Raw genomic sequence first — 24,873 nt, forward strand, 5'->3', positions numbered from 1 at the left:
ACCTCTCTGGGCCTGTCGACTACTTGAAAAAAAAAAAAAAAGACTACTACAAACCTCGTAGGCTTGTTAAGAGAAAACGCTCAATGAGGAAACTAACGAATTCGATCACGAATTCGAAAGAAAAAGCTGAGAGCCTGGGAAACTAAGTCTGGGAAAGCCCGCCCACCCCGTCCTCTGGCTAGAGTGCAGCTGGTGATTGGCTACTTAACCCGTCCGTCCCGCCCTACTCGTGGTCCGGCCCATCAAGGCCGGCTTGGCATTGAGACTGTTCCCAGGGTCCGCCGAGTGGGAGGTGCCCATGACGTTTAGTGACGCATTACGTCAGGGCTGGCGGAAGTCACGGCAGCTGTTTTTGAAATCAGGCCGCCGCGGCCTTACAAGCTGCGGAGGACGCCGAAGCCTGCAGCATCCGGACGCCGAGAGGACCCCCTGACGCCCCCTCTGCTGCCCCGCGGGCCTGAGGCCGCGGCCGGCGCCGCGCCATGTCCACCCCTCCGCTGGCTGCGTCGGGGATGGCGCCGGGGCCGTTCGCCGGGCCGCAGGCTCAGCAGGCCGCCCGGGAGGTCAACACGGCCTCGCTCTGCAGGATCGGGCAGGAGACGGTCCAGGACATCGTGTACCGCACCATGGAGATCTTCCAGCTGCTGAGGAACATGCAGGTGGGAAGCGGCAGGGGGCGCCCTGCCGAGCGTGCGCGGAGAGAGCCGAGGCTCCTGCCGGGCAAAGGGGCGCCGCTGTATTAGACGTTGGTGGGAACTCGGGGCCCTCTCCAAGGATTGGGTCTCCCCGTTTGTATCCAGAGGCCTTCCTCTCTGACGTTGTCTGCCCGCGGGAGTCAGCCCTGTAAAGGGGATGTTTCCCAGACGGATTTCTGGGTGATGGAAGCCACGTGCTCTAGATTGGAACAGGTTCTCTAGTTACTACCAAACTCCAGCACCTTTCAAGGTAAAGGTGGGCCTCACTCCGCTCCCCTGTTTTGATTTAACTTACTTATCTCATCTTTTTCCAGCAATATACTTATTGAGAGTCTCAGGCAGTGGTTCTCAAACTTTTTGAAGTCGTGGCGCATTTAAAATCCTACAAATAATTGTAGGTGCACTATATACAAATTTCTGAGAAATGTTATAATAATTAAGTCAAATATTAAAGAACAAAATATAAAGTCCAAGCGTGCTTTTTATGGTAAACGAAATAAATACGACAAAATTTATTCTGACATTTAAAAACATTTTTATGTTACATTTTTTGTTATGCTTTTTAGAATTCATAAAAAAGAGAGGTTAAAAAATAAAAAACCGACAAAAAAGTTATCTTTTTATTATATATATAGATACATTCTTAGTAAGATTTAATAAATTCAGCAGGTCCCGGCGCGAATGAGTTAAGTTTTTTCATTCTTGTGTTTATGAGAAATATGAGCCTGATGTGTCCTAGTGATTTCTTCAATGTTTGGGCATATATTTGAAAGGCAAACTCTCATTTCCTTGTCAATACATTGAAGAATTCCTCTCTCTTTATTCTTAATTGTGTTGAGTGCAGAAAACCCCCACCATACATATCATCTTAACTTTACACCAAACAAAGGATAGAAGAAACTTGCCTCCAGTCTCTCCAGGGAACATGGCGGGTAGCGTCAACAATCCAGCACCACAGTTTAACAACCTTTTGCAACCTTATCAGGCAAGTGAGGTGGGCGGTTGGGCAGACTGTCAGCTTACAGCCAATTTCCCACACCTCTGTCCCCCAAAAATCTAAACTCCAAAAACCCTGTTGGTTTTTTGGCCCCCAACAGGCACATATTTCTCTGGAATACCATAGGGCACACCTGGAAATCTTCTAGGGCATACACTTTGAGAACCACTGATCTAAGGGGTTGAAGAATTCAGATTATGATGACCATTTTTGTTAAAAAGCTCTATTTTGGAATAATGGACATACAGTAAAGGCATTGTTATAAAATTCTGACGTATGTATGTATATGCTTGTGAGACATTATCTAGCACCCCAAAAAGTTTCTTCATGGCCCTTTGAAATCTTTACTTCTGACCTTCTACTGCAGACAACCTTTCATTTGCTTTATGGTACCATAAATTTTCTAGAGTTTCATATAAATGGAATCATTCACTATGTAGTCGTTTTTCTCTGGTTCCTTTCACTCCTTATGTTGTCAATAGTTTGTTCCTTTTGATTGCTGAATACTATTACATTGTATGAATATATCACAGTTTGTGTATATGTTCATCTGCTGATGTACATTTGGGTGACTTTCATTTTGGAGTCACTTTAAAAATACTTCTGTGGGCCCTGGCCGGTTGGCTCAGTGGTAAAGCGTTGGCCCTGCATGTGGGTTGGATTCAGGGTCAGGGCACACAGGAAAAGCCATCATCTGCTTCTCCACCTCACTCCCTCCCCCTTTTCACTCTCTCTTCCCCTCCCCTTCTGCTGCCATGGCTTGATTTGGTTCATCCATCGCTGTGGGCACTGAGGGTGGCTCTATGGCGTCTCCACCTCAGGCACTAAAAATAGCTGGCTTGCTAGCATGGTTCCAGATGGACAGACTATCAATCCCAGACAGGGGTTGCCAGGTGGAACTTGGTCCTGGTGTATGCAGGAGTCTGTCTCTCTATCTCCCCTCCTCTCACTTGGAAAAGAAAAAAAATACGTCTACGAATGTTCCTGTGAACATGTGTTTCATTTCTCTTGAGTAGGCAGATGCCTAGCAGTGGAATTGCTGGATCATAAAATAAATGTTTAATATTTTAAGAAACTTTTCCAAAGTTCTGCACAAGTTTAATTCTCATCAGCAGTGTTTGAGGGTCCTAGTTACCCCTCATCCTCATCAGCACTTGTTATTGTACATCTTCTGCTTTGCAAATACTTTCTCACAGTCTGTGGCTTGTCTTTTCATTTTCTTCACGTTGCCTTCTGAAGAACAGAATTTAAAATTTTGATGGAATCCAATTTATTAATTTTCCTTTTATAGGTTTTGTTTTGGGTGTCATACCTAAAAAGATTTTGGTCTAACTGAAGGTGACAAAGATTTCTCCTATGTTTTCTTCTGGAAATTTTAATAGTTTTAGGTTTTACATTTAGATCTATGATCAACATTGAGTTAATTTTTTAATATAATGATAATTATAGAAAACCCAAGTGCACTTTTTTGCATTTAGATATTCAGTTGTTCCAACACCATTTTGCTAACCCATTTTTAATTGAATTTATTGGGGTGGCATTGGCTAATAAAATTATATAGGTTTCTTGCCTACTGGCTGAGTGGATAGAGCGTGGGCAGGCGTGCAGATGTCTCGGGTTCAGTCCTCGGTCAGGGCACACGTGAGAAGCCACTATCTTCTTCGCTTCCTATCCTGTTCCCCTTCTCTCTCTTCCGCTCCCACAGCCAGTGGCTTGATTGGTCCAAACGTCAGCCTCAGGCACTGAGGATAACTTGGTTGATTGAAGCATAGGCCCCAGACGGGAGTTGCCAGGTGGATTCCTGGTCGGGGCACATGTGGGAGTCTGTCTCTATATTTTTCCTCCTCTCACTTAAAAAAAAATTATGTAGGTTTCAGGAGTATAATTCTATTCAGTATAGTATATTACATGTTCACCACCCAAGTCAAGTCTCCTTCTAGCACCATTTATTCCCCTTGTATTCTCTTACCAGTGGTCGGCAAACTCATTAGTCATCAGAGCCAAATATCAACAGTACAACGATTGAAATTTCTTTTGAGAGCAAAATGTTTTAAACTTAAACAATATAGGTAGGTACATTCCTTATCGAGGTAGCGCCCGCACGTGGTATTTTGTGGAAGAGCCACACTCAAGGGGCCAAAGAGCTGCGTGTGGTTTGCGAGCCATGGTTTGCCGACCAGGTTAGACCTTCCTCCACCTTCTTTTCCCTCTGATAATCACCATCCTTGCTAATTCACTTTTAATACTTGCTCACCTTAGTACTGCGTGATGTGGATAATCATTTTGGTTTTGTGGGTGAGTATTCTGTAATTCAGAGATGTAAAATGACTTGCCTAAAGTTGGTCAATGGAGAGCTAAATTTGAAACCAGGTCTTCAGACTCTTATAATTCTCATTTCTACGAGTACACTAGAGTGATTTTTTGCTTTCCCTTTTAAGTTCTTGAGATTTTTTTCCTGATTTTAAAAGTAATTCAGTTGTGTAGAAATCTTTTCAGAACATGTCAATAAGCTAGTGTGAAACAATACAAAGGGAATCTAAGTGAAGATATAAAATATTTGACAATTACTTTAAAAATTAATATATTAATATCTAAAATGATTAAAGTATATATTAAACGATCTCTCGGAATTTATGATATACAGTTGACCCTTGAACAATGTGAGGGTTAAGGGGCGCCAACCACCAGCACAATCAAAAATCCCCATACAACTTTTTGATGTATATATGTACAGCATTTTTGATGGTCACATTTTTATAATATAATGTTACATACTATCGGAAAGTACATAATTAGAACAATAATTCCCATAATAGACCAACTTCTGGGCTAAAAATTCTTCAGATAAAATCCAATATTTACTTTATATCAATGTACATGCCATATTACTTTTAAGTCAATCCAGCATATATGTGGATTCCCAGCTGTGACTCGAAAATGTGTTTTTTATTCTTAACATGCTATATGCAAATACTGAATTAGGACTGGAGAACTAATAGCTAATATTTGTCAAGTACTTTCCTTGGTCAGGCACACTGTTGTAAGAGCAGTCTAAGGAGTATTTTTACCTCTATTTTACAGTTAAGAAAACTGAGACTTAAAGAGAAAAGAATTTACCCAACATCACACATAACTAGTAGCTCTTCCTATTAACCTCTTTATAGAACTAACTTGCTGTCAAACAGTTTTTAGTATTAAAAGAGATAAAATACACATCCATGGCCAACACAGAAAAAAACTAAACATTCTCAAAAAAAAAGTGTCAGTAACTAGATTACATGTAAACATATATTCAAAACCAATTTTTAAGAGACTGCTAGTTATTTCTTTGTAGCTGTTACAAGTGTGAGCTACATTTTGAATAAAATTTCCAGGGGTAGGATTAAGAGCTGTCTCCCCAAGGATCCCGATTGAGAATCCCTGTGTAAGAAAGTATTGCTTTGGTTCTACTTATTATCCTTTACATCTGTATTTATTTAATTTTTATTGATCGATTTTAGAGAAACAAGAGGAAGAGAGGGAAGCATTCATTTGTTGTTCCACTTAGTTGTGCATTCATTGACCGCTCCCCGTATGTGCCCTGACCAGGTATAGAACCCGTAACCTTGGCGTTTTGGAAGACGCTCTTACCGACCAAGCTAACTGGCCAGGACTACCCTTTACAACTTTAAAGCAATTTCTTTGAATATATAATACATTAAAAATTCAGAAATACAAAAGGACATTACAGTGAACATTCTGCCTCCCAACCACCTCTGCTAGCTCTCTATCCGTTCTCCACAGGCAGTGATTGTTAATGATTTTTATTACTATTCTTGTGTACCCTTCTGATATTCTGTGCATGTTTAAGCAAATGTATATTTCATTTTTCTCCCTTCTGCACAGACAACAGTATATTATACAACATTTTGCACCTTGCTTTTTTCATTTGCTATATTTTGGAGTTTACTCTTACTTTACAGAAAATAATTACTTTTCTTTTTAAAGTGTGTAGAAATTCACTGTATGGAAATACTGCAATTTATTTAACCAGTTCTCTAGCAAAGGGCATTTACATTGCTTTTAATCTCTGACACTTATGCTGCAGTGAATAACCTCACCTAAATGCACAGCATACTGTAGGATAAATTCTTAGAAATGCCTATGTGCTTCTATAATTAGATATATTTTTAAAAATTGCCCTCCATGGGGATTGTACTGGTTTATGCTGCCATGTCCTGACTAAGACCAACAGCAGAGTTCTAACAGTGAGTTATATTTTGGGATCTCTGATCATTTGATGGTAAAATTTTACATTTTTCTTATTTTGAATGAATTTGAACCTCTCTCTTCATATAACTTTTGCTTCAAGTTTTATATTTAAAACTTTGATCTATATGGAATTTGGCCTAGAATAAAGTATGAGGTATGGCCCTGGCCTGACTTTTTTCAAAAGTTAATTGGATAATTCATTTCCTCCCCCCTTGATTTCGGGTGCTCCTTTATACAAATCAGTCTATTTGTGGATGTTCTGTTTTATTCACTTAGCCGCCTGTCACTTACGTAGTAATGCCAAACTTTTGTCTCTATCGTGTTTATACTAATTTTTCAGAATTAACCCTGGTTATTCTTGCTTAATTTTCCATATGTACTTTAGAATCAGCTTGTTTACCTCTGAGAAAAACCAGTTCACATTTTTAATAGGTTAATCTAACCTGGAGAGAACCAATACCAGTATTATATTGAGTCTTAATAACTAAGAATATGGAATAACCTCCCTTGTGTCCCTATGAAATATTTTAAATTTTCATTTTTATCTTGGAATTTAAGTTTATTCCTAGATACTTTATCTTTATTGTTGCTATTGTAAATGGGGTCTTTTCTCTTCCTAATTTTCTTCTGTTTTTATTATGTTTCAACATTTTTTTCTTCTCTAATTGCAGTGGCCAGTTGCTCCAGAATAGTGTTCACTAGTAGAATTAGTGGACATCCTGTTCTGTTCCTGACTGCATTGAGAATGCTGTTAATGCTTCCATATTAATCATGATGCTGACTTTTTAGCTGGGATAGATGTATTTTATCACACTGGGAAATTTTTGTTGAGTTTTACCTTTGTTTTAAGAATGGATATTGAATTAGTTGAATGCTTTTTTTGGTGTCTGGGGTACGAGCATATACTATTTATGGATCATCATCAGCATTCATGAGGGAGGTGATTGTCGATGAGCTTTTCCACTAAGCATGTGCTCTACAGTGTATACCAAGGGATCTGGGGCACTGTGATGACTTATACTCTGTAGTATAGAACTTTGTCTCTCTTGTGTTCACTGCTCTACCCCAGCTTCTAGAACAGTATCTGGGATGTGAAGAGTGATTAACATTTTTTTTGAATGAATTAATTATTCCTTTCTTTGAGAAGCTGATGCTGTATATGAAAACCAATACCCAAACCTACTAAGTAGGTGAATTTAAGGAGGGCAATTCTTTGCATTTAAAATGATTTTGTTTTCCTTTATGGAAACATTTATTAAGAGTTCTTTTTTTTATTTTTATTTTTTATTTTTTATTTATTTATTTATTTTGTATTTTTCCGAAGCTGGAAACGGGGAGAGACAGTCAGACAGACTCCCGCATGCGCCCGACTGGGATCCACCCGGCACGCCCACCAGGGGGTGACGCTCTGCCCACCAGGGGGCGATGCTCTGCCCCTCCGGGGCGTCGCTCTGTTGCGACCAGAGCCACTCCAGCACCTGGGGCAGAGGCCAAGGAGCCATCCCCAGCGCCTGGGCCATCTTTGCTCCAATGGAGCCTTGCTGTGGGAGGGGAAGAGAGAGACAGAGAGGAAGGAGAGGGGGTGGGGTGGAGGGGTGGAGAAGCAGATGGGCGCTTCTCCTGTGTGCCCTGGCCGGGACTCGAACCTGGGACTTCTGCGCGCCAGGCCAACGCTCTACCACTGAGCCAACCAGCCAGGGCTATTTATTAAGAGTTCTTTTACATAACATACTTCTAAGTGAAATTTAGGTATAGATTTATTGGGAAAATAATAAGTAAAATAATTTTGGCTGTACGCTAAAACCTTCTGTTTGTGAGTACTGTAGTAAATACAGCGATACAGAGGTGAGTAAGTTCCAGTCTTCACCAAGTGGAAAATATGGGCAAAGAGGTACATCCAGTAAAGGCCATAATAAAGGTACATAATGCTGTCTGCATGAAAGATACAACTTTGGACTCCTTATCATCACCCAAACAGGAAGGTGCAGGGATCCTTTGAAATGTTTCTTTGATTGTTAGTGTTTATGAAAGATCACAGATTGGAAAGCTTAAGAGGAGAAATCCTACATTGTTGTAGGTGGTGAACTTTTAATGCCTTTCTCTTTTAAAGTAATTTTACTAACTGGGTCTTTGGGTTTTTTTTTTTTTATCACATTTCTTTGAGATATTGTCCTTCAGAATGTTTTAATACCTTAGAATTTCTGAGAATCCTAATAATATCTCATTTCAAATAATTTCAGAAGACCCATCTCTTCATCTTATAAACCATTATATCATAGAAAATTTGAAAGTGAGAAAAGAAGGAAATAAATTATTCAAACCTATCTCACTGATATATCTTTCATCAACTATGTAAGCCTTTCCAGTCTTGTCTTCATGTTTATGGTTTTACCTTTTTGTAATGATAGTGTCTTGTTTTCCTTTTTTCTCTAAACATTACACCATGTACTTATTTTTGCATTTTTACTACATCTGTTTAAAAAAGAAAAAAAATGAACTGAGGTGTAGAAAAAGTGGACCGATGTAGCTATTGGACAGTAAGTAGATAGTTTTGTCACTCTAATCCCCAAGATAAGTTCAAGGGTAAGTGCTTATAGTGAAAGCACCCTGTATACTAGAAAATGGGGTACAAATGTTGCTAAATCTTATGTTAGGACGGCTTCAGAGATAGATTGTGGGGATAAAATGTACGGTGTACAGAGAAAGGAAGATCTGGCCATGACTTTCAGCATGGCAGAAAAGGCACATATTTAGTTATAAGTTCTAAATAAATAATGATCAGTTTCCATGTATCTTTGATTTTTATCATTTCAGTCCATACATTTAGCTTGATAAAACTCCTGAATTAAAAATGCATAAAGCATCCAAGATAGTTATGGTCATAGCATATGTAATAATCTAATAATGATCTTTAAGTTCAGATTAATTTGCACCTAAATTGCCTGCTATATAATATAGTCTTTTTAAAATAAAACTTCCAGTGACAGCTTTGTATTTTAATGTGTACCTTGATCACCTTAATTATCAGCGTTAAGGTAGCTTGAGATTATTGTGTACCAGGAGCAGCATATTATTACTTTTCTTCTGCTGAAAAGTCCTGTCTTTATTTATTTCTTTTCCTTCTTTTTAAATTCTATTTTATTTTTAACTTCCTTGTTGAGTTCAGCTGCTTGCTGTCTTTATGTAATAGTAAGTAATATTAAAATTGTACATCTTTAAAAAGTTATAATATACTTGAAACATCCGAGGGGAACAGTGTCTCAGCAGGTCAGAGGGGCCAAGCCTTTTCTAGGTGAAACAGTATGTCGAGGAGGTAAGAAATGAGCACGGATTACCCTTCAGTTCTTAAAATTGCACCTGGTTAACTGTGAGGAACTATTTGCCTTTCTGCAATGCCTAAAAGTTGTTTGTTGCTAGCTTCACTTATGGACAGTCTTGATTTTCATTACTCTGTATTTTTATTGTCTTGTTTTACTTGCTAAGCTCCCAAATGGTGTCACGTACCACACTGGAACATACCAAGATCGGTTAGCAAAGCTCCAGGATCATCTTCGCCAACTTTCTATTCTCTTCCGGAAGCTGAGGCTGGTCTATGACAAATGCAATGAGAACTGCGGAGGGATGGATCCCATTCCGGTAGAGGTGCGTTGTCGAGGAGGGGGGATGAGCAGAAGATGGAAGAGTGTCTTGGGCATTTGTCACTTTTCCCCCTCTCTCTTCTATTTTTTGCACTAGTTCCAGATTTTGAATTATATTAGTTTTAGTGACTAGGGAAGATGAAAATGTAATACAAATATATATATATATAGAATTAGTACTATATTTTCATGTTAATAATATTTTTGTAGACTAACATTCAGGCTTATTAGTGAATTTTTGTTGTTGGAATGAGAGGGTTGACTGTGGCAATTTTTATCATTGTTTTTAGTGTCTCCTTTTAATTAAATTAGTGCATGATTATTTTTTTAGTAGGAGTTTCAATAGTATTGTCACATAACTTTTTAAGTAGGTTTCATGTGAGTTCTTTATGGATGAAGGTTATGTTTTCATCATTAATAATTTAGATTAGCTTAGTGAATCACTCTTAGTTCTGAAATATATTCTGTAAATTTAACCTTGGATCACAGCTGTATTTCAGTTAATTAGGTATATGATATTGTTGTAGATGGCCCCTTCCTGTTGACAGGTTATAGCTCCACCACCGAAGGTAGCTGGGAAGATTTGGATGTTGTGTCACATAGAAATTCTCGTGACCAGTGCTTCCTTTCTGAGTGATGAGCATGAGGGGATGAGCAGAGAAAGAGTAAACTCAAAACGGCATGAAAAGAAGAGGTCAGAGAAGTTGGAGAAAGATCAGAAATGTGGTTGACAAATTGTCAGAGGCTGCAGAGAAGTCAAGGAACATGAAGAATGAAACTGTACAGTCGGTTTTGCCGAAGGAGACTTGTCAGTGTATCTGAGCAGAGCTTCAGTGAAATGGTTGCAACAACAATTCAGATCACAGAGGGTCGAAGATAGAACAGGAAATAAGGAACTGGCACCAGCAAGGGGATATCCATCTTTCAAGAAGCTTAGATAAAAAGCAAGAAGAAAATAGTAGCTGGAAGAGGGGATAAAGTCAAGGGTTTTTTAGCTCTTTTCCTCCACATGGGAGAGATCAGATCATGTCTAGATGATAAAGGAAGGCTTGGGAGGGGGATAAGGAGTAAAGCAGGAGGGCAGAGGGGTCGGAGCACAGGAATGGAGACGGACCGCCTTCAGGAGGCGGGACAAGTCTGCATTAGGGGAAGGAAGGAAGGAGAGAGGGAAGGAAGGAGGGAGAGAGAGAGGGAAGGAAGGAGAGAGGGAGAGAGGGAAGGAAGAAAAGAAGGAGAGAGGGAGGGGAGGAGGGAGAGAGAGAGGGAAGAGAGGGAGGGAAGGAAAGAAGGAAGGAAGGAGAGAGGGAGGGAAGGAGGGAGAGAGGGAGGGAAGGGAGGAAGGGAAAGAAAGAAGAGTAGTTGTGAGTGTGTGTAAGTTTTTATTGTCCCAAGAATTTGAAGTTTAGCCAGATGACTCGTGGCTGTACAGTGACTTACCTGGGGCCTGTTCCTGGATTGGTAATGTGACGGTTGAAACTAGATGATCCCTGAAGTCTGTCACATCTAAGAAACTCCCTCACAAACCATACATATTTAATTATGATATAATTCTGCTAGATGTTTCATTGCGGTATACATTTTTTCTCCTACACAATAAGAAAAAAACTTTCTTCCAATTAAATGAAATTAATACTGCTAAGATTTGCATAAATACTTAGGTTCTACATAGGAAGTAAATGACATTTATATAATGCACATCCATGAAGTTCCTTTCTTTCTGGTATGGATGAAAGCCTATTCTTTTTCCAGGGACTAGAATTTCTTAGGTGCGGGAATCGCAGCGTACCTGTCATTATTTTTGCAGTATTTCACCCAGTGTCTGGCAATTAAATATTTGCTGATTGACCAAATAGGGCATTACTCAGCTATATGTGACAACTAAGTGTTATAATGGCTACTTTGCAGAAGAAACCTGAAAAACTAATGTACAGAATGCATTGAAATGATAAACTTCTAATGCCCTTATTTCAGACCATAACCTAATTTAAAATTTATTTCTCTACTATTAAAAGTATAAAAATTGACCTTAATCTGACTCATAATCTAGACCAGTGTAATAGAAATTTTGTATCATATGTTTTACTTTTAACCTTTGTCCCTTCCAGCAACTTATTCCTTACGTGGAAGAGGACGGCTCAAAGAATGACGACCGGGCTGGCCCGCCTCGTTTTGCGAGTGAAGAACGGCGAGAAATTGCTGAAGTCAATAAAGTAAGTGATTATAGTCTGCATGTTTTATAGTTCGGAATTACTGACAAAATTTACAAGGGAGTCTGATGTAACCAACAAACATAATTTGAACTATAGCATCACATGAAATGACTGGTTTGTGTGGCAAATGTAACTCAGAGTGCAGCCAGGAACTACAAGGTGAGCAGAAATGTCATGTGAACAGCCAGAAGAGAGACCGCAGAAGTCATGCACGAAAGCCCTTAGGAAAGCTTGGCAGGCTCTCAGCCACGGCCCATTGACTCCTTTCCTCTCTAGGCAGACTTCTGGCTTTCTAGTTCACAGCGTATTTAGAGCGACAAATGGTAAAAATTCACAAGTAGGACATGTGAGTGTCTCAACACCTGAATGAGAAATTGAGAAAGTTTTCAAAGCATACCCTAACCTACTCCCCCTGCCAAAAAAAGTTCTGAGCTTAAGTGTATGTATGTACAGTGGTCCCTCGTCTACTGCGGGGGTTAGGGTCCAGAACCCCCCCCCCCCCACCCGCGATAGGCAAAAATCTGCAAAGTAGCGACCTTATATTTATTTTATTACTTAGATATACAGTGTGTCCATAAAGTCATGGTGCACTTTTGACCGGTCACAGGAAAGCAACAAAAGACGATAGAAATGGGAAATCTGCACCAAATAAAAGGAAGACTCTCCCAGTTTCTGTAGGATGATGTGGCAGCATGTGCACATATGCAGATGATGATGTAACACCGTGTATAGCAGCCCACGGCCATGCCAGTTGAGATGTGGAAGGTACAGAGGAAAGTTCAGTGTGTTCTGTGGCTCGCTAAATTCGAATCCATGACCAAAGTGTAACGTGAATATCAGCACATTTATAACAAAGCGCCACCACATAGGAATAACATTACTCGGTGGGATAAGCAGTTGAAGGAAACCGGCAGTTTGGTGGAGAAACCCCGTTCTGGTAGGCCATCAGTCAGTGACGAGTCTGTAGAGGCTGTACGGGATAGCTACCTAAGGAGCCCTAAAATATCTGTGTGTGAGTCCACATCAAACTGCACTGAATATGTATGAAACTGGGAGAGTTTTCCTTTTATTTGGTGCAGATTTCACATTTTTATCGTCTTTCGTTGCTTTCCTATGACCGGTCAAAAGTGCACCATGGCTTTATGGACACACTGTATTTTAAGGCTTTATAAACCCTCCCTACACTCTTATAAACCTTTTCAATTTTTTAGACTAGAAAATGCTTATTTTACTGCAAAAATAATTTAAAATAATAAATATATAAAAATACCTATACTGTATACGGCAAAATCCCACGATATAGCGAAAAATCTGCGATACAATATTAGATATATACAATTTAAAAATCCGCGATACCATGAGACCACGAAAAGTGAACCACGATATGGCCAGGGATGACTATATTGCTGATACTTTCAGAAGTTCAGAAGATGTTCAGACAGCTCTCATGAAATACAGAGAAACAGGTCAAGTTGTTGGTTCTTTCCATGGTAGAAGCATGGCCCAGCCTTACTAAAACCTAACCACAGCACAATAAATAAAACTACCAGTTTCACACTTTCATGTACAGATGCCCCCTTCCTGCTCCTGTAATTTTAATTCCAGTTAATAGAATTCAACAGGATATAAACAATCCAGCACGAAGAGGATTTTCTGAGGTACATGAGGATGTGTGTGTGTGTGTGTGTGTGTGTATATATATATATATATATACACATTATATATTCAATATATATAATATGTAATGTCAATAGATTAAATTAGAAAAAATATTCTCAAATCTAAATGATATTTAATAAAATTCAAATATTGCTGATTTATAAAAGACTTAAAACTATTAAGATAATATCTTTTTTTTTAATATTTTATTTCTGATAAATAGCCAATAATTTTCATATGTTTTCAGGCATAAAATAAGATGCCTAACATTACTGTATTTGCTATTATTTTAGAAGTTACAGAAAGTACAAAAAGAAACAAACTTTAGGGAATGGGTTATAATACATATAAGCTTATTAAGTTTGTTAAGCTTGTACATATATATTTAGCTCGAGCTTGTTAAACACAAAGAAGCTCAGTTGACAAATCACTGCTGTCATTAAATTCTATAAAAAAAGGCTTAATGTAAGTTGATATATCTTATGATGATTAACCAATTAGGTTATAAGAGCCTATTCACAATTGCAACAAATATTAAGTAGTTAGGATTTATCTCAGTGAGATATGTGACCTACTTATTTAGAACTTTGAATAATTAAAAGAACATATAAAGTTCTTATGTGGCCAATAAATATGCTAAAAATGCCAGTCTTGATTATTTCATAGTTTTAATATATTAACAAGCCAAATCCATAGGCATTCTCTTCAGAGTATACAAATATAAGACTTTAGTGCAATATCAAAGATTAAATCCAAATGAAATCCAGATTGAAATTTTTTCTTCAGAGTATACTAAATAGCAAAGAAAATACTGATAAGAGTATAATTCAGCAGTCTTTGCATTAAAAATTAAAACGTAATATGAGGCATAGTATAAGAACAGTAAGTGTGTAATATTGGCACAGGAATAGATAGATTAGTAAAATAATAGCCAGCAAGGTAATCTTTCTATTGTATATGAGAATTTAATGTGACAGAAGAAAGATTGTGTGGAAAATTGGTCTTTAAAAATAGAAACTTTAGGGGAAAATTAAGGTAGCTTTTATATTACACCATATGTTGAAATGCATTTCAGGGTTGAAAGTAAGATGTGCAAAACACTATTGGAAAATTAAAAGAAAAATGTGTATCAAAAATAAGGGGAAAGGAAAAAGATGGATATATTTTGTGATATAAATGTTATAATTTTTTTAAGTAAAGGAGAAATACATATTAAGACTATTTCCAACAAACTTGGCAGTAATGAGTGAGCATAAAAACTCACAATGGGAAATGAGTAGAAGATGAGGCAGAGATTAGGACCTAGAGATCATGACGAATAAATTGTGTCCAGAGATGAGACATTCATTTATTAAGAAGTGTCAGGTTTCTATTGATAATGTATTAATTCACAATAGATGGGTTCTATTTATTTCTTCTCTGTAATAAAGATATTTTTTATAAAATACATCGAAATATATATGAGTAAAATGCCAGTGTAAACTATAATTTCAGAGTACTACATGCGACATATAGTTCATTCTCTCTGGTAGAAAATTTTATAATATTAAAAATAAACTTCTGTAAATTTAAAGGATATAATTTTTTTAAATATGTTTCATTTCACTTTTCATTTCTTTAAGCTCCCCTTTCATCAGATTTGATGGCTTAGAAATAACTTATTCTCAATTATTTTTAAAAGATCTTTTATATAATCAAAACATGGTAATACTTTTAGTATTAATAAACCTACATTTATTTGGACAACTCATTTTTGACAAAGGAGCCAAGATTATATAATGGAGAAAGGAGAGTCTCTTCAGTAAATGATGTTGAGAAAGAATTCTGGACAGCCACACGTGAAAGAATGAAACCAGACTGTCTTACTGTGTGTACGAAAATTAACTAAAACTGGATTAAAAACTTGATTGTAAGACCTGAAAAAATAAAATACATAGAAGAAAACATAAGCTCTAAACTTGTGGACCTAGGTCTCAGAGGAATTTTTGTGAACTTGACCCCAAAGGCAAAGGAAGTAAATGCAAAAAGGAAATGAATAGGACTTAAACTAAAAAGCTTCTACACAGCAAAAAAAATCATTAACAAAACAAAAAGGCAACCAACAGAAGATACCTTGAACAATACCACTGTTAAGTTGTTAATATTAAAAAAATATAAAGACTTACACAACTCAACAATCAGAAAACAATCCAATTTAAAAAAGGGCAGAGGACCTGAATAGACACTTTTCTAAGGAAGACTTACAGATGGCCAACAGATATGAAAAGATGTTTAACATCACTAGTTATTAGGGAAATGCAAATCAAAACCCCAGTGAAACGTGACCACACACTCACTAGAATGGCTATTGTCGAAAAGACAAGAAATATAAGTGGTAGAGAGAATTGTGAAGAAACGGGAACCCTCGTACACTATTGGTGGGAAACTGTGGAGGTTTCTCAAGAAATTAATAGATCTACCATATCATCCAGCAATTCCTCTTCTTGGTATTTACCCCAAAAATACAAAAGACTTACTCATAAGAATATATGAACCCCTGTGTTTACTGCAGCATTATTCACAATAGCCAAGAACATGGAAACAATCTAAGTGTTCATTGATGGATGACTGAATAAAGAAGATGTGGTACGTATATACAATGGAATAGTACTCAGCCATTAAAAGATGGAATATTGCCATTTGCAACGATATGGATGGACACTATTATGCTAAGTGAAATAAACCAGTTGGAAAAGGACAAAAACCATATGATTTCACTCGTACGTGGAATATAAAACAAAACAGACAACAGTGTGGCAACAGCCAGAGGGGGAGGGGTGGGGCCAGGTGGAGGTGGGCCAAGTGGGGAGAAATGGGAACAGAAAGAGACTTTGCTTGGGGTGGGGGGTGCACGGTGCAGTGTGCAGATGGTGTTGTATTGAGTTGTTTACTTGAAATCTGTGTGGTTTTGCAAACCAGTGCCATTCCAGTAAAGTCAATTAAAATTAAAATAAAATAATAACAAAACAAACTCATAGATATTGACAACAGAATGGTGATTTCCAAGAGAGGAAAGAGGGTGGGAGAAAGGGCAAGTGGGTAAAGGAGTCAAATTTGTGATGATGGAAGGAAACTAGACACCAGGTGAGGAGCATACAATAAGGTACATATGTCAAATTACAGTCTTGAACACCTGAAAATTATATAAATGTTAATAACCATTGTTACCCCAATATGTTTAATTTTTTTTAAATGACTTGCTATTGATCTAGAATTTTTTGAATTTTAAGTGAAAGATACAACAGATACAAATGATATGCTGTAAAAGCTTTACTTTTTCACAAAAGAATTTAGCTCTCGTGCGCTCTCATTCTGGACTCACCTACTTACTTTCCTTCCCTCAAGCCTTTCAGTGCAGTTAGTCACAGTTGGGGTTCAATAAATAACTCTGTGTTCATATTCATTATGGTACATGAATATTGTTTATTGCTAAGCCATACAGTAATCTAGGGTTACATTTCCTTGGTTGAATGATATATTGCTTTTAATTATTAATGTCTGTAGTTTTTTTAACAATTTTGATTGTTATTTTTTGTGTGTGTGACAGAGAGAGGGACAGACAGGCAGAAATGGAGAGAGATGAGAAGCATCAATTCTTCATTGCTGCACCTTAGTTGTTCATTGATTACTTTCTCATATGTGCCTTGACCAGGGGGCTACAGTAGACCGAGTGACCCCTTGCTCAAGCCAGTGACCTTGGGCTTCAAACCAGCAACCTTTGGGCTCAAGCCAGCGACCAGGGGGTTATGTCTGTGATCCCACGCTCAAGCCAAGTGACCCCCGCACTCAAGCTGGCAACCTTGGGGTTTCGAACCTGGGTCCTCTGCATCCTAGTTCGATGCACTATCCACTGCGCCACTGCCTGGTCAGGCTTGATTAATTTCTTTAAGCATCTGTGGCAGCATCTCAGTGCTGTTTTCCAACTTTCCACAAAGTCAAAATCACCCAGCAGTTTATTGGTTCTCTTTTTCACCCTGAAGTCCTCTGTGTACTTGCTCAGCCTGGATTGAACACTCTGTGGGCCTGCTGGCCAGCTGTTTTCCTGGGCTCTTCCTTCACCTCTTTTGTTGGTTTCACTCCTTCCTCTGCCTCCTATCTTCTTCTTTCATGGTTTCCTGCCTCCTTTGTGAAGTACGTATGTTGCTGGCTTCACTGAAAGGAATGCAGGCACATAAGATTTTGGCCTTCACCTGTCTGGCCAGTTGATAGTTTGGCTGGTCATAAAAGTCCATGTTTTAAATTATTTTTCTTCAGATATCTTAACATATTCTTCTTGAATCTTCTGCTATCAGGTTTGGAAAACTTTAAAGGACTAGGACCAGATAATAAATATTTTAGGCTTTGTGTGACACATACTGTCACAATTAGCTCACAGGTTTTACAAAAACAGGTCATGTGCCATAGTTTTCTAGCCCTTGTCTGTTTCGTTTTGTTGATGGAGGCTCTAAGGGATCTGGTTAGCATCTGATGCTTTAACATGAGCTAATCACAGGCTTTATGAGTTGGCTTCATTGTACCAAGACTGAGAGGCAAGGAGCCTTTTTTCTTTGAGGGACTCCCAACTATCAGTTTCCAAGGTTTTTTTTTAGGGCTGTTGTTTCTTCAGAGAGGAATCTGGTAGCTCCCTACATAGAGCAATGTTCTTCCGTCCTGCCTTCTGCTGTGCTGGCAGCGGTGCACCCCCAACTGTTAGCTTCGGTTCTGTAAGGAACCAACCTCCTGTTCCCTACTGGGCAGAGCAGGGCAGGGCCTGCAGAGGGGCGGGGCCTGCTAGGGGCGGGGCCTGTGGAGGGGCAGGGCGGGGCGGACAGAGAGAGTGTGCTCATTCACCTGTTGGTTAGGTGTGGGAGTGAGCACCTGCGCTTTCACTAGTCCAGTTTTTTTTTTAATAAATTTATTTATTTATTTATTCATTTTTTTAGAGAGGAGAGGGAGAGACAGAGAGAGAGAAGGGGGGAGGAGCTGGAAGCATCAATTCCCATATGTGCCTTGACCAGGCCAGCCCAGGGTTTCAAACCGGCAACCTCAGCATTTCCAGGTCGATGCTTTATCCACTGCACCACCACAGGTCAGGCTAGTCCAGTTTTTATACCCAGGCATGTTTTATTTATTCTTTCCCTCCAACTTCTCTCAACTTTGTACCTCCCTTCTAGAATAAAGATTAAAATATGAGACTGAAAACCTTTAAAGCACTGAGTAAGCTCATGATTAATTGGTATAGTTCTCTGCCTTAATAGCACACACACCTGAGAATGTTTCTGTGAAAAGTGTGTTTATTTTCAGTAGCCGCCCACGGACGGTAAAATGTTGCCCTGATTTAATTTTATAATCACATAGATGGTACTAAAAATAAGGTTAAATTTACTGATTTAATTTTCAACTACTTATACACATCTCTATTCATAAACTTTCTTTTGTCTGTTATTTTAATCAGTTCTTTCCTGTTATGTAAAATTTTTAAAATTAATAGTTGTCAGGTAGTAGTAGTAGAATTTTATGGTTCATAGCAATCTTAGTAACACATTAAAATAATTTGCCATTGAATATTAAAATGACTAATGATAGCCATATCTTTTTTGTTATACTAACAGACCATAATTAACTGGAAACAAAACAAAGAACACGCTTCAACATGATTGCTAGGGGACTTCTATTTGGCCTGTTCATGTTTTCTCCTGAAGGCTTTTGGGACGCTCTTTGATTAGGCTTTTTGTTATTTTTCCACCGAATATTAAAATACTCTGATTTGGGGGTGCCTCCTTAGTGCCAGGCTTCGTCTGAGTGCAGGAGCTTCTACCATGAACCAGTCAGAGGTACTGTCTACCACAGTACACATTTCACCCAGTGAATAGGTTTCTTTTCCCAGGACAAGGGTCTGATGGACATAAATCAGCACCCATCTCATGTACTCCTGTTATGTTGTGATAGGTACAAAACCAAAATTGTTGGACCATGTTTCTAATATATTGGCATTTGCTTGTATTAAATGATTGTTACTTTATGGACCAGTCATAAAATGAAGTTTTTGGCATTCAATTAAAAACATTCAGAACTTTATTACAATGTATATTTTTTTATTCTAAATAAGTTACATAAAATAAGCAGCTTTATATATCTCCCAGTTAACCCTCATTGATTGTGTACTTGAATTATATAGAACAACACTGATGGAGTATGTTTACTATTTTTTTGAGAGGAAAAACGGATAGAGAGGAAGAGAGAGAGAAGCATCAACTCACATTGTTCCACTTGGTTGTTTGGCGTTGATTGCTTCTCATATGTGCCCTTACCAGGGCTTGAACCAGTGACCTTAGGGTCCAGCTGGCGTCCCCATCCCCAGGATTGAACCAGCAACCTCAGCACTCTGGGACCATGCTCTAACCACTGCACCACTGGTCAGGGTGCGTGTTTACTATTTGATCTACATGATGTATCTGGTTTCTAACCACCTACATGATTGCCATAATGCCATGAAGCTTTCTTTGGAGCACAAAATTTGGACTCAGTGTTTGATGTAAATCATCAGAAGATAGAATGGCCTAGTTTCAGTCATCAATATATGGCTCATTTAAATACTCTTCATTTTCCTCTCATATTCCAGAATCCATAAGCCCTACTACCCAAGTAAAGGACAAACACTTGTTTGAGACTATACATATATTTTAAGAACATCAGAATGAGTTCTCTTTTGCTTAAAACTATAAATATTTTGTTGATGATAAAATTAAATTGAAAGCTAATATGGAAAGTTTTTTACAGGGTTGCCATTTAACTCAGTGCATGCATTTAGAAATTAAAACATTTTGACCAATTGTCACAGCCTTTGTATGAATATTAAGTTACATGGCATAACCTAGCATAAACATTTTTTTAAGTATCTACTCTCCTTACACATTCACCTGTTAATGTAACAAATTAGGCACAGCTGATGGATTTTGATAATAGCAGCTGTCAACCTCTGTTAAAATCAATCAGTGGCAAGATTGTATATATTAAGTTCTGGATCACATCATTAAAATGTATTTACAATTTAACCAGCAACTTTCAGCTTTGCTGTTGAAGTTACATGATGTGCTTTGGTTCTAGATAGTTTACATGTATGCTAATTTTTAAAATTTAAAACACTCTGACATCTTTGAGAAAAACTATCCACGTGCCTTATAATATGGATGAGGTAAAAGTATGTTTACAGTTGTGAGTATGTGAAACACAGTTTAATCTTATATTCTTATTTTTTAATTATTGTATTATTTTCCATATGAACAACTGTAAAATTACTTTTACCTGCCTTGTATAACAATATTACCATGATAATATCCTATATTTTTTATTTCTTATACTATTTTTAAGAATTAATGAAGCTATTTTTTAAAAACAAGTATATCAGAATTTATATAAATATTTCCAAATGAGTATTCTTAAAAGTAGTCATATTGGTAAGGAAGGCATTGATTCCAGTGAGGCAGCCATTATGGTAGCCATTTGTAACCTCTATTTTGATACTGATTTTAAAGACTGTTTTTAACTATGTCAGAATCTAATTTTATCACTTCTGATTACTTTTTAATGTTAGTTGAAAATGTGATCATGAGTATATTTCACCCGACTTGGCCTTTGAATGGTTTTTCACTGTTTTCAAAACTTAAATCCTTCTCCTGTGTCCTTCATGGACAAGATTTGTCACCATTTCAGTTCTTTAGGAGAACCCGTCCCATACACCGGCCCAGTCACCCTTTTTCATTGCAGTTTAAATCACATTCCTTCAGGAATGTTACTGGGTCCCACTACCAAGCTCAGTGCTCCCCTCCTTCCACCTCTGCTCACCACAAAGTTTTCTAGACCCGAAACAAAAATTTTTTCCTTGTTTGCTGCCTTATCAGTCAGAGGCTGTGTGTCTATGTTTCGGGTTTCCACAACTTCTGAGATGTTTCCTCTGCCATCTACCTGGCCAGGCTGGAGTCTAGACATTTGGCCAGTGTCTTCCTCCTACGTGTTGAATTCCTTCTGGGCAGGGGTTCTCATTCCTTTTCCTCCCTACAGAGCTCACTGCAGAACCAGTGTCTATGCGACAGAATGTGGCTCAGAATTTCATTCCCATCAGAAATTCTGAAACTCAAAAGTGTTCTTGTTCAAAATATGTTAGAAGGTGCTAATTCAAATAAGGTGTTTTTAAAAATCAACTCGTATTCTTTCTCTGTCTTTTGTCCTTACTCAGTAGCCCTTCTCCCTTCTGAAGAAGGAGAATTGAGAGAAGGCCATGGCAGCTGAGATCTCCCAGCTAGGGAGCAATGGCTCAGTGGGAGGGGCAGCTGACTCGGAACTATTTGAAACCATTAATTAGTTCACTAAACTAAACTTACTGCTCATCAGTTGTGTCTGTGTAACTGATTGTCATCTAATGGATGAGTGTTCAGACAAGTAGAACCGGCAGGGGCCTAGTAGATTCTATAATCCCCTTTCATGGACAAGAAAAATGAGGATAAGGAATTTGTCTCTGCTCAAACAGCAACTTAGAGGCACAGTTAGAACTGGGACTGAGGTTTCCATCTTCAGAATATAATGCCTTTATTCTAATGTACCTCTTCTCATGCTCCCTGTCATTGCTGGCACAGATGTCCGTTTCTTGGTCTCTAGGATGAAAAAACAACTATAGCCATGGTACCAGTCATCCATTCATTTGTCATCTCACCCAGCATCTGGGTCCATTTGGTTAGATGATAACACAGGTGCCTAAATAACTAGCACATGCTTATGCCAACAGAACTTAGAAGGCATGCCATCTGAAAACTGAACAAGGAGACTGACTACTGCCAGCATCTTTCCCCCCAAAACCATGTTAAAGTGAGCTTTGTGGTACTGCCTCCTGTACACATGCCCTGTGTACTCTATGGTCAGATGTTTTATCTGGCTGTTGTGTTAATACTCTCTTCAAATATGAATTAAACTTAATTAAAGTCTCTGCAAATTGCTTTTCTGTTTTCCAACAAGAATTTCTCGGTCCCTTGTAGCTACTTTCTTCCTGTTACTTCTCTAACTGTAGACAGAAGTAATACCAGCAATTTACTTAATCTTGGTTTGCTCTTTAATGAAATCAAAATTAAGATCTTTAGGCCTCATTATAATGAACATATACTACTTTGTGTGGAAGTACATATTTTAATACAGTGCCTTTAAAATTACCTAATTAATTATATTATCTATAAATGTAATGTTTCCCAAAGGTTACTGAACAATAATGCTACAATAATATAACTAGTAAACACTTTGACCAGAAGTTCTCTATTTTTATCTGGTTTTACCTAAGTAGACAGATGTTTGCCACCTACAATTTGAGGAAAGGATACTTAACATGAAGTTTAGGAACTGTCTCCTAGTCAGAACCAGACACAGAGAAACAGACATGTGTCATATGCATTCAGTACCTCCAGCAAATCTCCGTTCTTAAGATTACCATGGGGGCTATGCCCTTCTGTCTTCAGTTTTGAGAATTAGATGTAGATTGTTCACATTTAGGCAAATGGTGACTTCTGCCACATTTCTGAAAGACCATTGGCATTAGATACTACGTTTATATTATACTGTATTTTCTACATGGACAGTTCTAACATTTTACGTGAGTCAAATCATTTAATCCTCATATCCACTCTTAACGAGGTGCATTCAGTTATTATCTCCATCTTTCTGATATGGAAACTGAGGCACAGAGAAGTTAAGTAATTTGCCAGTATCATACATTTCACAAGGGAGCTGAGTTTAAACCCAGAGAATCTGCTCTATATGGGACATATGTGACATTGCCTCTGGGGAAACATAGACACTCAGGTTTGAGAACAATTACATATTTAGCTTATTTTCTTCAAAGATGTAAGTAGACAAGTAAAAGGAGGTGGAGGCTGTAGCCAGGCACCTGTGGGCTGAATTAGAATTCAGGAGGCCTTTCAGTGAACACTCATGGCCAGAAAAGGACTAAGATCGTCTGCCTGAAAAAAATAGTTAGCCTGACTGTCCAGAGTCCTAATTTATGACAGTTAACCTGTTGACTTCATGGTCTATGTTTCATTTCTGATAAATTCTTTTGTCTCTACAGAAGCTCAAACAGAAGAACCAACAGCTGAAGCAAATTATGGATCAATTACGAAATCTCATCTGGGATATAAATGCCATGCTGGCAATGAGGAACTGAACTGATATTTACATTTCCTGCTTTATACTTATGCCATTTTTCCCCTCAAGTATTTTTTTTCCCTTTGAAGAAGCCTATTTATCTGTTTGTATTCTACTCATAGAATTAAAGTTCCTATTTTTACATTGTGGTTCTACATTAAAGTATTCATTGGCAGTCTATTTTTTAAGCTGTTGAATCTGTGAAATATAATAAACTTTGATAGGGTTTGTGTTTTGGTTAATCTTTGTGAATTGAATAATTGTTTTTTAAAATCAAAATAGTTAAATTTTATAAACTTTAAATTTGATGACTGGTGGTTTTGCTCATTTCATTACACTTTTAGGAGAAAATTAAAAGTTTAAACTTTTTTGCACATGAAAATATCAATCTGATACAAATGAATTAAAATTAAATATGTAATTTACCATTTCAGCTCAATTTTTTAGATTCAGTTTGAGTCCCAAACAAGTTCAAATGAGGAAACAGTTAATTTGTGTATTGCCGTAAGTAGATGAGAATTACTTTTACCTTGTTTTGCAAGTGTTTGGTCTTAACTGGGATGATCTGTCACTAAAAGGAAACACAATTTGAGGACGGCACAAATTGGAATCATGACTGTGTGCTTCTTTGCTGCCTGCTGTAGGCCAAGAAGCAAATCCCTGTCTGGTTCTTCAGATACACCCTAATATCAAGTGCTTTTGGAAGCAGCGAAATTGTAAGAGTTGTAAATGAGGGTAGGTTTATGTGACAGGTGCTTTTGTAGACTAGTAGTTGGTCAACAGTAAGTCCTTCATGGGTAAATTGTGCAGATTCCCACCTATATCAGGTGACAGAATCACAAGAAGAGAATCCAAACCATGCGGCCATCATTATACCCTCTAACTGTTCGTCAGAACAAGCTCTGAGCAAGCCCAGTGTCACTGGATGGGGTTGACTGCCCACACAGGGAAGCCCTGTAGTCACAAGGCAGGAAGTAAAGGTACAGACAGCTAGGACAATGAGAAGATACAGGACCAATAACCTAACCTACCCCAGTAGTCTAGTATCTAAGGATATTTTAGTTTATATAACCTATCACCAACTGGACATGTGTGGATGGAGCACAGAGCCCATTCCTAGCAGCAGTGGCTGATGCAATGCTGTGAGAACACTCCAGCTCCCAGAACCCTCCTCGGCATACCCAGGAAGGGAGCTCGCCCACTATAAGGAAGTGATTCAG

At 38.1% G+C, this 24,873-nt stretch overlaps 1 protein-coding gene across 1 annotated transcript; it reads left to right on the top strand.

Moving 5' to 3' along the window:
* Nucleotides 1-335: 335 nt before the first annotated feature.
* Nucleotides 336-23,895, top strand: MED30 (mediator complex subunit 30). Its single transcript, XM_066372497.1, has 4 exons — nt 336-659; nt 9,427-9,585; nt 11,687-11,791; nt 23,577-23,895. The coding sequence occupies exons 1-4, from the start codon at nt 483-485 to the stop codon at nt 23,670-23,672; spliced, it is 537 nt and encodes a 178-aa protein (XP_066228594.1). The 5' UTR covers nt 336-482; the 3' UTR covers nt 23,673-23,895.
* The last annotated feature ends 978 nt before the right edge of the window (nt 23,896-24,873 follow it).

This window comes from Saccopteryx leptura, chromosome 3 (genome assembly GCF_036850995.1).
Source record: "Saccopteryx leptura isolate mSacLep1 chromosome 3, mSacLep1_pri_phased_curated, whole genome shotgun sequence".
Classification (NCBI taxonomy): Eukaryota; Metazoa; Chordata; class Mammalia; order Chiroptera; family Emballonuridae; genus Saccopteryx; species Saccopteryx leptura.